Source organism: Equus quagga, chromosome 9, assembly GCF_021613505.1.
Source record: "Equus quagga isolate Etosha38 chromosome 9, UCLA_HA_Equagga_1.0, whole genome shotgun sequence".
In the NCBI taxonomy this organism is placed as follows: domain Eukaryota; kingdom Metazoa; phylum Chordata; class Mammalia; order Perissodactyla; family Equidae; genus Equus; species Equus quagga.
Window position 1 is genome coordinate 28,452,220 of NC_060275.1, and position 15,063 is coordinate 28,467,282.

The 15,063-nt window shown below is 48.9% G+C and overlaps 1 protein-coding gene across 1 annotated transcript in view; it reads left to right on the plus strand.

Moving 5' to 3' along the window:
• The first annotated feature begins 1,687 nt into the window (after positions 1 to 1,687).
• LOXHD1 (lipoxygenase homology PLAT domains 1) overlaps positions 1,688 to 15,063 on the plus strand; it is a 169,384-nt gene continuing 156,008 nt past the window's right edge. The window contains exons 1-2 of the mRNA XM_046672168.1: positions 1,688 to 1,817; positions 8,043 to 8,157. Coding sequence (XP_046528124.1) covers positions 1,688 to 1,817; positions 8,043 to 8,157 — 245 coding nt within the window. The remainder of the gene's footprint in view (positions 1,818 to 8,042; positions 8,158 to 15,063) is intronic.

Sequence of the window (15,063 nt, forward strand, 5' to 3'; positions counted from 1 at the left end):
ACCACCTCCCTCCTCCTTTCTGAATCCTGCCTCGGGCTCGGGGCCCCAGGCACGGCTGGCACAGGCTCTCCTCTCAGTCCCTGCTGGAATGGGGACAGACCCCTCTCTCTGCCGGGTTTTGCAGCAGAACCTGGACCTGGCTAGCACTCTTCTCTGGCCCATGGCTCTGGCCCCTGGCTGGGTGACTTGTCGTGGTTCCTCCACCATCTGCCTGCATCTGCCCTCCAGCATCATAGACTGTCCAGCTGCCAGATGAGGGCTGTGAGGTCCAAAACCACAAAGGCGCGGGAGCGCCCCTGCTGCAGGCTGACGAGTGATGCCGTCCAGAACTCACGTCTCTTGTGGCACTGTCACCCCAGGCAGCACTCAGTGTTCCAGCCTTCTTCTTGGATTGGGTTGAAGACTGCCTTTCTGTAATCCCCACCCGTGGCCGTCACACTGCCCTTTGTGCCACACGGGTTAGTCTAGTGTTTGCTCTACAGGACAACTGTTCCATCTGCGAAGGCGGAAATGTCCTCTTCTCCAGGCCAAATGTTCTCAGAATGGTACCTGTTCTGGAACACTCATTTTACCAATATATTATTTAACATGTGATTTCTTTTCAGCCCAGACTGTTTTCCTTGCAGAAACAGTGGGCCTTGTTTTCACGGCTGCTTTATAGATCTGCCTGCAATTTGTTCATGTACACATGCGTGCATGCATTCATTCATTCATTCATTCACTGAACAAATGCATACTGAAGCCCACTGTCTGTGGGCATATTATAGGTCCTGGGAGCCTAAGAGTGCACCAGGGGTGGTGATCCTTGTTCCCACAGAGCAAGGGGTCACTGAGGACGTGGTGGCCTCGCCAACGTCCTTGGCTCTGGCCTGGCAATGCCAGTAACTCAGGACGCAGTGCACACTTTGTGGCTTGTGTGATTGCTCCATCAGAGCAGTGTCTCTGAAGGGCAGTGGGTCTCCCCTGGCCGAATGATCACTTCCAGAATCCAGCAGTCTTGAGAAGATGAAAGCAGAGAGAATGAGAAGGATCCAGTAGGAACCTTGCCTGCTCCGTAAGCTGATCAGAGGTCATGAATAATGGAGAGAAACGGAGGCCTCTGAGTCCTGGGAGGTTGGCCGATTTGGGGCCCTGTGCTCCTCAGGAAGGTCCCAGCTCTGGGGGGAGGCAGTTCACAGCCCTCAAGGGCTGTAAGGTTAGGGAGATCTCCATGGTGGGAGGCCCCCACCTGCTCCTGGGGTGGCCTGGAGGGGTCCCAGGGGGCCCCCTTGCTGTGTGGCCAGGTGAGAAACAGATGCCAAGGGCTCAATGTCACCTGATTCTCTATGAAGGGAGAGAGGGAACCGGTGGGGAGAGGCGGGGGGTAAGGAGGACACCCTGCCCTCAGTCTCCATAAATAAGTGATGAGGCCCAAGGAGAAACCCCAGAGCAGGTGCAGGAGGAGGTGGCCGGGAGAGGGTGGCAGAGAGAGGGGTGGGAGAGAGGCAGGGGAGAGACACAGCACCGAGGTTTGGCTTAGGCGAGCAGGAGCAGCACTGTGGGCACGGGGGACTCAAGCGTGGGCTCTGGCCCACCCAGACCTGAGGCTACAGGAGGCCTGTGGGTGCGGGAGCTCAGGGAGAGAGGCTGCCGGCCAAGGAGGTGGGCGCAGTGAGCCAGCGAGAGCCAGGAAGGGGCAGCCGGCAAAATGATGCCCCAGAAGAAGAAGAGGAGAAAGAAAGACATCGACTTCCTAGCCCTGTACGAGCAGGAGCTGCTGAACTACGCCTCGGAAGACGATGAGGAGGAGCTGGAGCACGAGTACTACAAGGCCAAAGGTGTGGTCCTGGCCCAGGGGCACGGGCAGGGGCACACTGGGGTGGTGGGGGGGGTCATGTCTCTTGCTTTGAGGGAGGAATTTTAGGTTCCAACCTAACCCTTTCCTCATGGATTACCCTATTGCATCAGTTACATCTCCTCAGAGTAAATGGGGCAAGCATTACACTAGGGTCCTGCCTGTACAGAGAGGCAAGGCAACCTGCCCTTAGTCAGAGTCTTAGGGGCACAGAATAGACTAGAACCGCAGTGCCCACACTGTCCAGGTCCTGGACATCCCAGGAGCCACGTTCCAGCCTGGTCTCCGTGATGTGGCCTGTGTCAGGCAGAGTGCCCGACAGGTGCTCTGAGGGGTGGGGAGGAGTCCTGACCCTTCTCTCATCCACCCTGGGGCCTTGCAATGAGATGCTGTGGCCCATATGGGGAGGGCACTTGGGGCTCTGGACCCCAAGGTCTTGTCCTTTGAATCTCATCTTCCTCTGGCATTTATGTGACCTGCTTTGTAATGCTCTACATTCTTGCCAGGGAAACCAGAGGAGGAGTGAACTGGGGATCTGGGAGCCAATTTTGGCCTGCAGAGGGTTTTTTTGTTTATTTTATTTTGGTGGTTGTTGTTTTGCCTTGACAGTATTTTAAAACACGTTTGACTGTGGACTCCTACAGGCGGCGGACTCCCAGTGTGTCAGACTCTCCCCATCATCTCACACTACGTCTCTTTTACTCATTGATGCAGCCCACCTGGTCCCCGAAGGCATTTAAATTCTCAGGGCTTACTCCAGAGTGGCTCACTAGTTCCTATAGGCACCATATTCACTCACTCACTCATTCATTCATTCACCAAATATTTATTGAACGCCTGCTCTGTGCCTATTCTTGGGCTTGTTCACTCCCCCTTTTCTCTGTCTTGCTGTCCTAACTTTGAAAGCCCAGCTCAGGTCCCCCTCTTCCATGAAGCCCTCCTTAATTCCAGTCCACTGTGAGCTCCCTGATTACATGCCGTTCTCCATTGTTCCATCATTTCATACATGTCTGGCGTGTTGGGCTCTTAGCCTCAGCCACCCTGACCTCCAGGAGGGTGGGGCCTCCTGAGCTTGTCCTCCCTTCTCATCCAGCTCCCAGCACAGGCCCAGACTCGGAGAAGGTGATCACAGCCGAGGCACCAGGAAGGCTGTGGTTCAGCTAGGACCACTTTCTCAGCACAGTGTCCTGGGCATCTCCTGGGGTGGAGACGGGGTTTGTGGGAGGGAAAGAGGGTCCTAGAACAAGAGAGGCATTGCTGCCCTCTCCCAGCGTGTGTGCTCCAAGCTCTGACTGTCTGGTGGCAGGAGAGGCTTTGAGGCTAGATGTGGGGGCAGCAGCCTTGACAAACACTCTCAGCTGCTGGGGTGATTCTCCTCAGCCCACGTGGCTGCTGGTAAGAGCATTCTAGAGCCTCTCATAGCTGCCACCCTGTCCACTTCAGTTTGTGCCACAGTGTGACCATATTATCCCTCTTGTGTTCCCTCTTCTTTTCACCCTTTTTGAAGCCTTTTCACATTCTTGTATTTGATCCTCAACATCCCCGAGAAGAGTCAAGGCGGTGTGATTAGTCCCATTTCACAGGTTAAGGACCGAGGCTCTGAGAACCTAAGTGACTTCAGCAAGGTCACAAGCAGGAGAGAGGACAAGAACTTCAAATATCCTTTCCCAAGGCAGGTCTCCGTTTTCATCTCATGATGCTGCCAGATACTACACTGAGCGCTTCTCTCATCTGAACCAATTTCATCTTCACAGCAGCCCAACAAGATGGGTTAGGTTCTTATTATCTTCCTTTTCAGGTGAACAAGCTGGGGCACAGTGAAGTTGAGTAACGTACCCAAGACCACAAAGCTGGCAAATAGCTGTTGGTGGACTTTGGGTTTATTTCCAGTTTTTAGCTTTGATGCAGAAAGCTGCTACAGATCTTGTACACATCTTTTGATGGACACACACACTCATTTCTCTTGAATTTATAATTGGAAGTAGAATTTCTGGGTCCTAGGGAGAGGGTAAGTTTAGATACCAGTGCTCACACAAATTTGCACTCCCACCAGCAATGTATGAGAGTGCCAGTGGCTCCACATTCTTGCCAATACTTAGTATTGTCAGTCTTTAATTTTAGCCATTCTGGTGGGTACATAGTAGTATCTCATTGTAATTTTAATTTGCATTTCTTTGATGAGTAATAATGCTGAGCACTTTTCCATATGTTTATCAGCCATTTGGACATCCTCTTTTAAGACATGCCTATTTGTCTTTTGCCCCTTTTTTACCTTTATTGAAATATAATTTACTTTATAATGAAATGCATCTACTTTAAATGTGGTGCTTGAGTATTGACAAATACTTGGATCTAGCCAGTCTGGCTGGTCGTTGCTCTTGTATTGCTCAATCTTGACTGTGGTAAAAATAGCTGGAGAAGATCCTAGAGAGGTGGGCGCCACGTTGACATTTCTGAGACACAGACCCACTGACTGTCCAGTCAGCTGCAGGACGTGTGCAATAAACGTGGATGATAGTCACATGCTGAGCTTCACCTGCACTGTCATTGTTACCCTCTCACTTCTAGAATGACACATCTCCTACTCCCTTTGAGCTCTGGGTTCTTGCATTACAGAGAGAACCTTGGAGAGTGTGATGGGGAAGAAGGAAGAGGAGAAACTCCTAGGTTTCCTTCTCTGTTCCTTGCATTGCCCCTAGGCTGCGCTGGAGTTCACCAACAGCCAGAGGGAGGAGAGAGCTCCCTCAATGCTCTGAGGGAAGGCTGAGCCTGGCGCATTGGTCTATCTCCTGACTAAGTTGGGGCCCATGAAGGGAAGAGTGACTAATACCAGAATCTGAGATCTGAAGGGACGGCGGAGGCCATCCTGCACAAGCTTCCAGCCCTGGACCCTCTCCTCTCCTGCATCCCAGTCTGGGGTTTCCCAGCATCTGTTGGGATATAATTTTCCAACGCATCCTTCTTGGGGATGTTGTTAATGGAGACTATGGGGGTGATGATGATGATGATGACAATAATGGAAATGATGATGGCGGTGATGATGATGGTGACGATGAAGGTGATGATGATGTGATGATGGTGAGGATAATGTGGTGATGATGATGATGTGAAGATGATGATAACAGTCTACCTCTTATGGAATGCATATCTTTCATTCAGCTATGGAAGAGTGTCTGTAAGATAAGTTCCCAGAAGTGGAAATGCTAAGTCAGTGAGTATGAATGTTGAAACCTTTATTTGATTTGATTTGATCCTTATCATAATCCTTCAAGGAAGAAATTATCCTTACTTCAGAGATGAGGAAATTGAGGTTCAGTAAGAAATTTGATTGAAATCTCATAGCCAGTAATGGTAGAACTGGGATTCAAATACTGGTCAATTTAGTTCCACAGTTCATATTTATTTCATTGCTTGTTTCATTCATTCATTTATTTGCTCATTCATTCATCCAGGTAATTATTTATTGAGCATCTCTCATTGTCCAGGCTATGTGCCAGGAGCAACCCTATATTGCTGTTGACGCTTTTTGCTGACCAGGGGACTTTATTAGTTGAGGTCCTCCCCTCTGGAGCCAAACAGAATTTTGTCTTCCACAAGATATTTTTTGACTTCTGCAAGATAGTTCTTCAGCTATATGAACTTTTTAAATTAAAATTTTAAAATTGAGGAATAATATATGTGCAGCACAAAACTCATAAATGTACAGCGTGATGAATTTTTACACATGTGCATGCTTCTGTAACCATCATTCAGAACAGGACACAGAAGACCTCCAACCTCCAGAAAGCTCCTTCACTCTCCTTCCCAGAGGTAACAGCTCTCCTGATTCTGTCACCACACGTTAGGTTTTTCTGTTCTTGAACTTCATATAAATGGAATCATACAGTACACACTTTTTTGTGTCTAGCTTCTCTTTCACTCAACATTATATCTGAGAGGTTTATCCATGCTGTGACATGTTATATAGTCTGTTCTTTTTATTGTTGTATACTGTTGTGTTTTATAGATACATCACCATTTATTTAACCATTCTATTGTTGGTGGACTTTGGGTTTATTTCCAATTTTTAGCTTTGATGCAGAAAGCTGCTACAGATCTTGTACCCATCTTTTGTTGGACACACGCACTCATTTCTCTTGGATTTATAATTGGAAGTAGAATTTCTGGGTCCTAGGGTGGGAGGAAGTTTGGATACCAGTGCTCACACAAATTTGCACTCCCACCAGCAATGTATGAGAGTGCCAGTGGCTCCACATTCTTGCCAATACTTAATATTGTCAGTCTTTAATTTTAGCCATTCTGGTGGGTACATAGTAGTATCTCATTGTAATTTTAATTTGCATTTCTTTGATGCGTTATAACGATGAGCCCTCTTCCATATGTTTATCAGCCGTTTGGATACCCTCTTTTATGACATGCCTATTTGTCTTTTGCCCATTTTTCAACTTTATTGAAATAGAATTTACTTTACAATGAAATGCATCTATTTTAAATGTGCTGCTGGAGTGCTGACAAAGGTATACATCTGTGTAACCACTTGCACAACCTATATATAGAACATTCAAGTTATCCACCAAAAGTTCCCTGCACCCCTTCTCAGTCAATCCCCCTTATTCCCAACCCCAGGCAACCATGTCCTACTTTCTGTTATAACAGACCAGATTTGTCTTTTCCAGAGTTTCATATAAATGGCGTTACAGTGTGTAGTGTTTTGTGTCTGACTTCTTTGCTCAGCATAATGTGCTTGAGAGTCTTCCGTATTGTGCCTGTCAGTAGTTCATTCCTATTTATTGTTGAGTAGTATTCCATTGTATGGATATACCACAATTTGTTTGTCCATTCACCTGTTGACGGACATGTCAGTTGTTTCCAGTTTAGGGCTGTTATGGATAAAGCTGCCAGAACATTTGAGAGCAGATCTTTCTGTGGACGTGTTTTTATTTCTCTTAGGTAAATACCTAAAAGTTGAATTTCTGAATCTTATGTTAAGTGTATGTTTATCTTTTAAGGAAATTGTTGCCAATTAAAAAAATTGAGTGGTCTCTCTTTTTCTTACTGATTTGTGTGAGTTCTTTACATCTTCTTGGTATGAGTCCTTTGCTGGACCTATGCATCCCAGATATTTTCTAGTCTGTGGCTTGCCTTTTCATTCTCTTGATGGTCTTAATTTTATTAAGTCCAATTAGTCAATTTTTTTAAATGGTTAGTGTCCTGTTTAAGACGTAGCTGTGTACCCTTGAATCAACTATTGAGAAGTTTCTTCATCTCTCACCTGTATCCCAGATTCTCCTTTTCTCCAAACCAAATATCCGCAGGCCTCTACGTTTCCTCTCATGTGATGTGGTTCTAGAATTTTCACCATGCTGGTCATTCTCCCGTGAACACTTAGTTTGGAAATGCCCTTGTGCATGTGCAAGACATGTGGGCAACACTGCGGGTCCTGGAGGTGTCCCAAGGAGGGACACAGGAGTTGTTTGCAGGTTGGGCACCCCTGTGGTGTAGACTGTGAAGAATTAAGGCTTTGGTTATCCCAAGAGACAGGGAGTCATGCAAATGTACTGCTTCCTTTCTCCTCCTCACGGTGCCTTGATGGGGACCTTCATCAGAACCAGGGACATCAAAAGGAAAGGGGTTGACAGCAAACAGAACAAGCTTCAAGGAGACAAAGAGGGGAAATCAATCCTCCCACCAAAGAGGGACTCCCTGGCAAAGCTCTGCACCACCCAGCCTTGGGACGGCTTATCCTGAGACTGCAGTGGCAGTGCCCAGGGAGTCACGGGAAGGGAGGGTTGGTAAGGCCGCTGCATTGGATAGAGAGCAGAGAGGAAGGTGAGAGCCAGGTGTAGGCTCTGGAGAAAGCTGTCTAGGAGGGCATCATTGTGTTGTGTCAGAAAGATCACAGACTGAGTGTCCGGAGGCCTTGGGCCTCTGGTGTGGCTCTGGTGTTGACACCATGTAGAGCGTGACCTCAGCTTGTCCCCTGTCTTCAGGCTCCTCACCTGTGAAATGAGTGCTCAGCATTAAATGGGAGGATTGGTCTCGCAGCAGGACTTGGTGTGGGTCTGACGCTGGCTCAGAGGCTTGTGGGTTGTAGCAGGGGTTCATAGAGTTCCTGCGGGACTGGCAGGAGCTATGGCTTCTCCAAGCCCACATCGGATTCTGGGTTTTCTTCTGCATTTGCCATCTGTTTTCTCCTTTCCTCCTTCAGTGTATGAGGTGGTCACAGCCACAGGGGACGTTCGTGGTGCAGGAACAGACGCCAATGTCTTCATCACCATTTTTGGAGAGAACGGGCTCTCTCCCAAGCTCCATCTCACCAGCAAGTGAGTACCAACTCGGCCATGGTGGGGTCCTGAGCTGTTAGCTGGGTTTGCTGTGGTTCTGGAACCCAGAGGAGAGGACGTGTGTGTCCACAGCCGCATTAAGTGGTACAGGGCCTCTGCTCGTGACAGACCACATGTCAGGCAGGTCTCTCCCAGTGATTTCCTGTCGATCTTCCTCAGCTCCTCTTTTGATTTTTTGTACAGTAACGCCTACTTTGGATCTCAGAATTACCTAGAATTCACATTGCCTGTCCCTTGATGTGGGAGAATAAGGGCTCAGGACCAAGAATCTGGGTCTAGGTCCAGCTTTACCACTTAGTTGCTATGTGACTTTGGCCGAATCTCTTTGCATCCAACGCCTTGGCTTCCTCATGTATGATCTGGAAGTGATAATTCCCCTTATACCAAACTCACAGGGCAGTTGAGAGGAGGAAACAAGATCATGCATGCGAGAGAGCCGTGAGCTTAAAGTGCCCTGCACTTATATCTCACCCAGGGACCGACATCATCATAAACCTGCCTGCCAGCTAAGGCACACTCGAGTCAACCATATGGATTACTTACGAGTGTGCATATTTGTGTAGATGTGCTTGTGTGTGTGTGTGTCTGTGTTTGTGTGTACGCCTTGTGTTCTCCATCTTGCTGTAACCCATTGAGAGCAGGGGCTGCTCTCTCTTCTTTTCTATTCTCTCACCCCACCACACATGTGAGCACACAGATCAACACGCAGTAAAACACGAGAACACTTTCGCAGAATCATAGAAATCCAGAGACGTCTAGAGGCTGCAGGGATGGTCTAGGCAGCTGGTTTTCAGTCTGGCTGAATGGAACCTGGGAGCGATCAGCTGGTTCTGAGCTCACCATGCTCCTGTCCTTCCTTCCTCCGGAGCAGCTCGACATATGGATGTCTTACCTGCGCCAACCAGTTTCTGAGTCAAATTCTATTTGAGCCAAGAGTTCCACAGCCAAGAAAAATTTGAAAACCACTAAATCTATTTCAACCCATTCATGGGGAAACTGAGGCCTGGAGAGGAGTGGTGAGTAGCTCTGAGCCACGGAGCTTTTTGGTGGTAAAGCTGGTCCTCAAACCTCAGGTTCTTGGTGTAGAATTTTCCTTGAGTACATGGCCCCGTGGCCCTGGAGGGTGTGTGGGAGATTCTCTTTAAGGTCTCCTGGGGCTGCAAGTTGTGGCCTCTGGGGTCTACGTCTTGGCACCTTCAGGGACGGCTGAGGAAGCAGTGGAAGGGTGGGGTCCGCAGGCCGGGACATCCCTGAGCTCTGTGCTTAGCAGACTGATCAGGCCCCGTGTCACGTGTTTACCCTGAATGCGGGCTACGGTGTAAATGCTGCAGCGTCCAGGCAGGCATAACCTCCTATTTTGTCCGTTTCCGCAGAACAGGGTACCCGCCTTCTTGTACCACTTACACTGCAGAGTGACTCGCTTGTGGAAGTCTTTCCCTCCAGTGATGTGGGCACGGTAACGAGAATACATGAAATGTCCATCCTCTTTGCCATGTGACCTCCCCAGAGTGCACCCCTCCAGGGAGAAGCCACCAGACCCTGGGGAGTTGGCCAATCTGGTTTCTGGAATCCTGGTCTGTCTTTTTCAAACAAAAAGAACCTTTTTCTCCTTTCATGGTGGTTCCTCGCTGTCTTTCCTTCCTTTGTGCATCTAGTGTCCTCAGACTCTTGCCCCTCACCTTTTTCATTTGTCAAATATCCTCTCAGGAAGGCCACCAGAGTCACGGTTTATAACCCAGTGTTAAGGTTTGTCACTGAGTCCCCATTTCCAGGAGTTTGAGTCCCAGCCTTCCTTCTCAATGAGGAAGGAAAGACTGCATCATAGTAAAGAGGTCTGAGCCATGAATGAGCTGGTGGGTTCAGGGGTCTCCAGGTCCTGCTGAAACCACACGCAGCAGCCAGCTTCTCCAGGCCTATCCCCATGGAGGCCAACGTCCCCCCAGTCACTCCATGGGTCTGCTGGTGCGGCCTCTCCTATATCTGTGTGATGCCCCAGTTTGGGTGGCAAGAGCACAGGCCTGGCCAGGACCCCAATCCGGCAGTCAGGAGGGGTCTGCAGGAGCCCAGGGGAGTGGGTGTTTTCAGGGATGTGGGCACGGTTTGCAGTATCGGCTGTGTGCCTTGGAAAGACTGGAGAGGTGATACGTAGAGAGATGCCAGGTAGAGCCAGAAGGTGAGGGGAGGTCTGCTTTGTGCCTCCAGCATCATTCCCAGTCATTTGCAAATAGTCAGAGCTCAGTAAATGATGTGGTATCAGTGTGGCTAGAGCATGACTGTGCAGGAGAGGACATGTAATCTGGGCCTCAAGTGGTGAAAAGGACTCAGATAAGAAAGGGGAAGAAAGAGGGGGAAGAAAGAGGGTACTTGAGACCAAGGGGGTTAGCGTGCAAAAGTACAGAGGCAGCAAGGGGCACCACAGGCCTATGGGGCCTGAAAGGCAGGGGAGGACCAGACTGTAGAAGGCCTTGCTTGAAAGCTGATCAACGGAGCGTCCACTTACTATGCAGCCAAGAAAGATGAATCTGACCACGGTGAGCAGATAAATGGGAAGGAGGAGACCAGAGTCTGGCTGCTGCAATACTTGAGAAAATGTCTACAAAGAGAATTGCGTAGACACAATCCTCGCCATCTAAGATGCTTTCAGTTCAAGATGGAGACCTCGGGTCTGGGAGGGGAGCATTGCTCTCCGAGGAATTCCAGGTTGCTCCTGTAACCCAGATGCAGATAGCGGCAGAGGTCACTGAGCTCTGTCAGATTTAGATGCAGTTAACCCAGCCCAGCCCTCACCCACGCTGGTCCCTGGGGTCTGGTTGGAATGCCCACTGGTCTCGAAATCTCTCATCTCCCTATCTGCTGCTGCTCTCTCCTCACCACACCCTGTCACCCCAAACCCAAACCCATGTGTCCACTGGAACCGAGCTCCTTTTCTTTGCCTTACACACGCACATGCTCCAAGGCATTTTTGTGTCTATCATCCTTCACTAATAGCTCGAGGCACCAGAGAGAGTTCACATCGCAGCAATGCCAACAGCTTCAAACTGAATATGAGATAGGCCCCTAGTCTTAACATTAAGCCTCCAGCTTTCTTGGACTCTCTCCCTGACCCCTTTCTCCGCAGCCTCTGGCTCTGTCTCTCACCCTCCTTTCTCTCTTGCTTCTCCCACAGCCTCTTTTATCTTTCTTCCCTCAATTCCTGTTCTTTCTTGTGCTTTTTCTCCTCTGCTCCAGAACGTCACCTTCTGCTCCCATATGGCTTATCAGGATATTTTTTCCAGTGCAAAATAATTTCTGCTGCAAGGAGAACTTTGGTGCCTGATATGAAAATGCTGCTCATTCTCACCTTCACTGTCTGATGTCTCAGTTCCTCCGTGCACACTGGACTCTCTCTTAGGCAGCAAAGAGTGTGACACCTTCACCTGGACTCCCCATTAGCTGGCCTCCACCCCAACCCCCACACCACTTAGTGCCAACACCTCTGGCTCCCAGAGGAAGCCCTCATGTCTGGGTTCCCCTCCGTTAGCCAGGACCACCCTCAACACAGGGTCACGTGTTCAGAATATGGCAAAAGGATGGGGTCTCATGTATCTTCTGCAACATGGTTCTCCTGCTGAGAGTTAACCACCTGAGAGTGTCAGAGAATGCCTAGCATTTTAGCCTGCTGGCTCTGTCCGGTGGGTGGCTAAAATGCCCTATGCGGCCTGTAGATGCTCTGGGTAGGGTGGGGTCCCTGCTGTACAGCAGGCACAGGCACAGGTGTTAGCCTTGATTTGCGGATGGACCAGGAGCCACGGTGAAGCCACAGTCTTCCGTACGGAAATGTGAAGACACCTGTGTTTTACTGTTTCTTCTGACCAGGGACCCGCAGTCCTTTGCTCTTTCCACCCCAGCCCCAGTCAGCTTTCTGGAACCAACAGGCCTTTGCATCCTGACTTAGCAGAAGTGGGGATTTGGGAATCTGAGCCCGAGTGGGCTGGGGTTGGGGTTGGGGCTTGTTTGGGTTTATCCCGGCCCCTCCCTGAGTGAAGGGAGTCGGTCCAGGCTTGTCCCTGAAGTCCTGTCCTCTCCCTCCTCTGAAGAGAGAGACTCCTGCCGTGCAGAAGGCCTTCTTCTTATTGCCAAGAAGATGTTGGTCTCCGCCTTGTAAATGCCTTGGACGATTGCTTCATAGTCTGGAAAGCCCTGGAATGCCCCAGTGTGGTCCTGAGACTGTGCGGAGAGCTCACTCTGCCCATTCTTTTGGTTTCCCTTCCTCCATCTCGCTTTTTAAAATTTGTTCTCCGAGTGGCTGTAAAGCACTGTGCTCGCCTATTTAACATACACACTGGAACGGACGAGTCCACATCCCACCTGCTCACGTGCTCGGGGCCTTTCTGAAGGCACGAGCTGCCCTGACTGAATGCAGCTGTCAGAGCTTCTCTTCTGGAACTCTCGTCAGAGGCACCCGGAAAGCCAGCTGCTTTCCTTCCAGATCCCTCTCCTCATCCCCTACTCATCAGCCTTGGCTGTTTCCCAAATTCCATGCACCCTCAGGAGATGAAGCCAGCAATCCTCAAACTCCTTCCAAGGAATTCTCCACAGGCAGCTGCCGGCTGGGTGTGGTGGGCGCTACTGAAACCGGGAACTGTGGTTTTTTACATAATTACAAAAACAAGATGTATGCTCTTCAGAAAATTAAAAAATATATATATGGACAAAAATAAACAACCAAGACTTCATATTAGTGTTACCATGTAGACACGAAGTTTTTGTATGAATCCTCCCTCTCTTTGTTGTTTTCAAATGAAGCAGGTATCCTGTTTGTATTGGCGGTTCCGTTTGTACATTCTATTTTTAACCAGGCTTTTCTTTTGAGCCTATATCATAAACCTGTTTCTATTTCATTGAATCTTCTTTTACATCAGGATTTTTAATGGTTGCATAATATTCCACCACATAGCTTCCCAGGGCAACTGTTTCATTGGGTATTTATTTGATGTAGAGACTCTTCACTATTTATTCTAAAAATCAAATTTCTTGTCTCACATATTGAAACAAAAAATACCTCATATTCATTTCCTTCTTTCCTACTCACACAGTCCTGACGCACAGGATCAATATTCATATGTTTTCCAAGTCATTTAACAAGTGCTTTGACTCTAAAAAAGAAAGTGTGTTGTTATTCACCTTTGGAGGTGAGGTTCTGACATCAGCCAGACCCCCCTGATGGCTAGTTTGGTTTCATTTCCCTTTAAATGCTGAGCCTGGTAAGTTTATTTTCCCAAGAGGGAGGATTTACTGCTTCTTCATAGAGAAGACTTCTCATTTTCCTTGCTTTTTTTCAAGAGCCAAGAGACCACATTCTCATGTCACCCCCTCTATTGTTAACATCTTTTATGAGTGTGACACATTAGTTACAATTGTTGACTAATATTGATATCATTAACTAAAGTCCAGAGTTTACATTAGGCTTCACTCTTGGTGTTGTTCATTCTATGGGTTTGGACAAATGTCTAATGACATGAATCCATCATTACAGTATCATACAGAGTAGTTTCACTGACCTAAAAATCCCCTGTGCTCTGCTTCTTCAGTCCTCTTCCTGCAACTCCTGGCAACCACTGATCTTTTTACTGTCTCCATCGTTTTCCCTTTTCCACATGTCCTATAGGAGGAATCACACAGTGTGTAGCCTTTTCAGATGGGCTTCTTTCACTCAGCAATATGCATCTAAGATTCCTCCATGTCTTTTCATGGCTTGGGACCTCGCTTCTTTTTTGTTGCTGAATAGTATTCTATTGTCTGGATGGACCACAGACGATCCCCCATTTTTTCCTTTTTCTTTCTTTAAAAGACTAGAATTCTGAATTCTTCCAAAGTGAAACCTTTCAATGTTTAAATTTGTGTAAATATTAAATAAAGCCAATGGTGGAGTAGAGACTCTGGGTACCATGCATTGTCTCAGTCCCTCCCTTCCTCCAGGGGCTGAGACCACCTGGGCCTCAGTACATGCAGCAAGCCCGGAGTCGGCCCCTTCACTCCAGCAATACCCAGACAGCCCCACCACTCTCTCCTCCTCACCCTCTGTGCCCAGACTTCACCTTTGGGGCCTCTGTTTCCCGACAAGTCTGCCTCAGTGTACATTTCCACCTGATTTCGTGAGCTCTGCACTACTTTAGGAGGGCCGTAGGCCCCACGGCTCCTGGTGTGCCCATCTTAAGGAAACTTCCCCCCCGGGGGAGACTGTTGGCCGAAGTGAGTCTGTTGGCAGAATCACAGCCTCTGGGTCTGTAGAACCTTAAAAGCTTTCTGTTACTGACAGAGTCCGAGCCTTGTTGCCTTGGGGAAAAGGCCTTCACCTCCCCCTTTATTTTGAAACACACTGGTGGCCAATAAATAGGCATATGTCTTCTGTGCTTTTCTTTTCCTGTGGGCTGTGTGCCAGTGCTGAGAGCTGCAGCTGGGAGCACCAGAGGATGTCTACAGCTCTCAGGGCCCCAGGGGCTTCACTGTGGGGGCAGGAAGAGCTGCGGGCTGGCCTCAGCTTGAATGATGGGGGTCCTGGCCCACACAGAGGACAGAGCAGATGACCATGTAGGATTCAGGCTTCCACTCCCAGAGGACTCCGTGGCGAGGCTGCTCCAGCTCTTCTGCGTGTAAGCTGATTGAATCTAGGATACTTCCGAGTCTGGACTCACCTGGGCACCTCATTTTGGAACATCTCAGGTGTACTTGCTTCTGTTCACACCGCCTGCAAGATGGCAGATATGCATTCCCTCACTGCACCCACTTCCCTGGTTGCTGGTTTGGGTTGAGCACTTCCTCTCTTGTTGGAATGGCAGGACCATGGACCACTACCCAAGGTCTGCATCTACTTGGGGCTGCCATCACAACTCTCCCCAGCAAGAG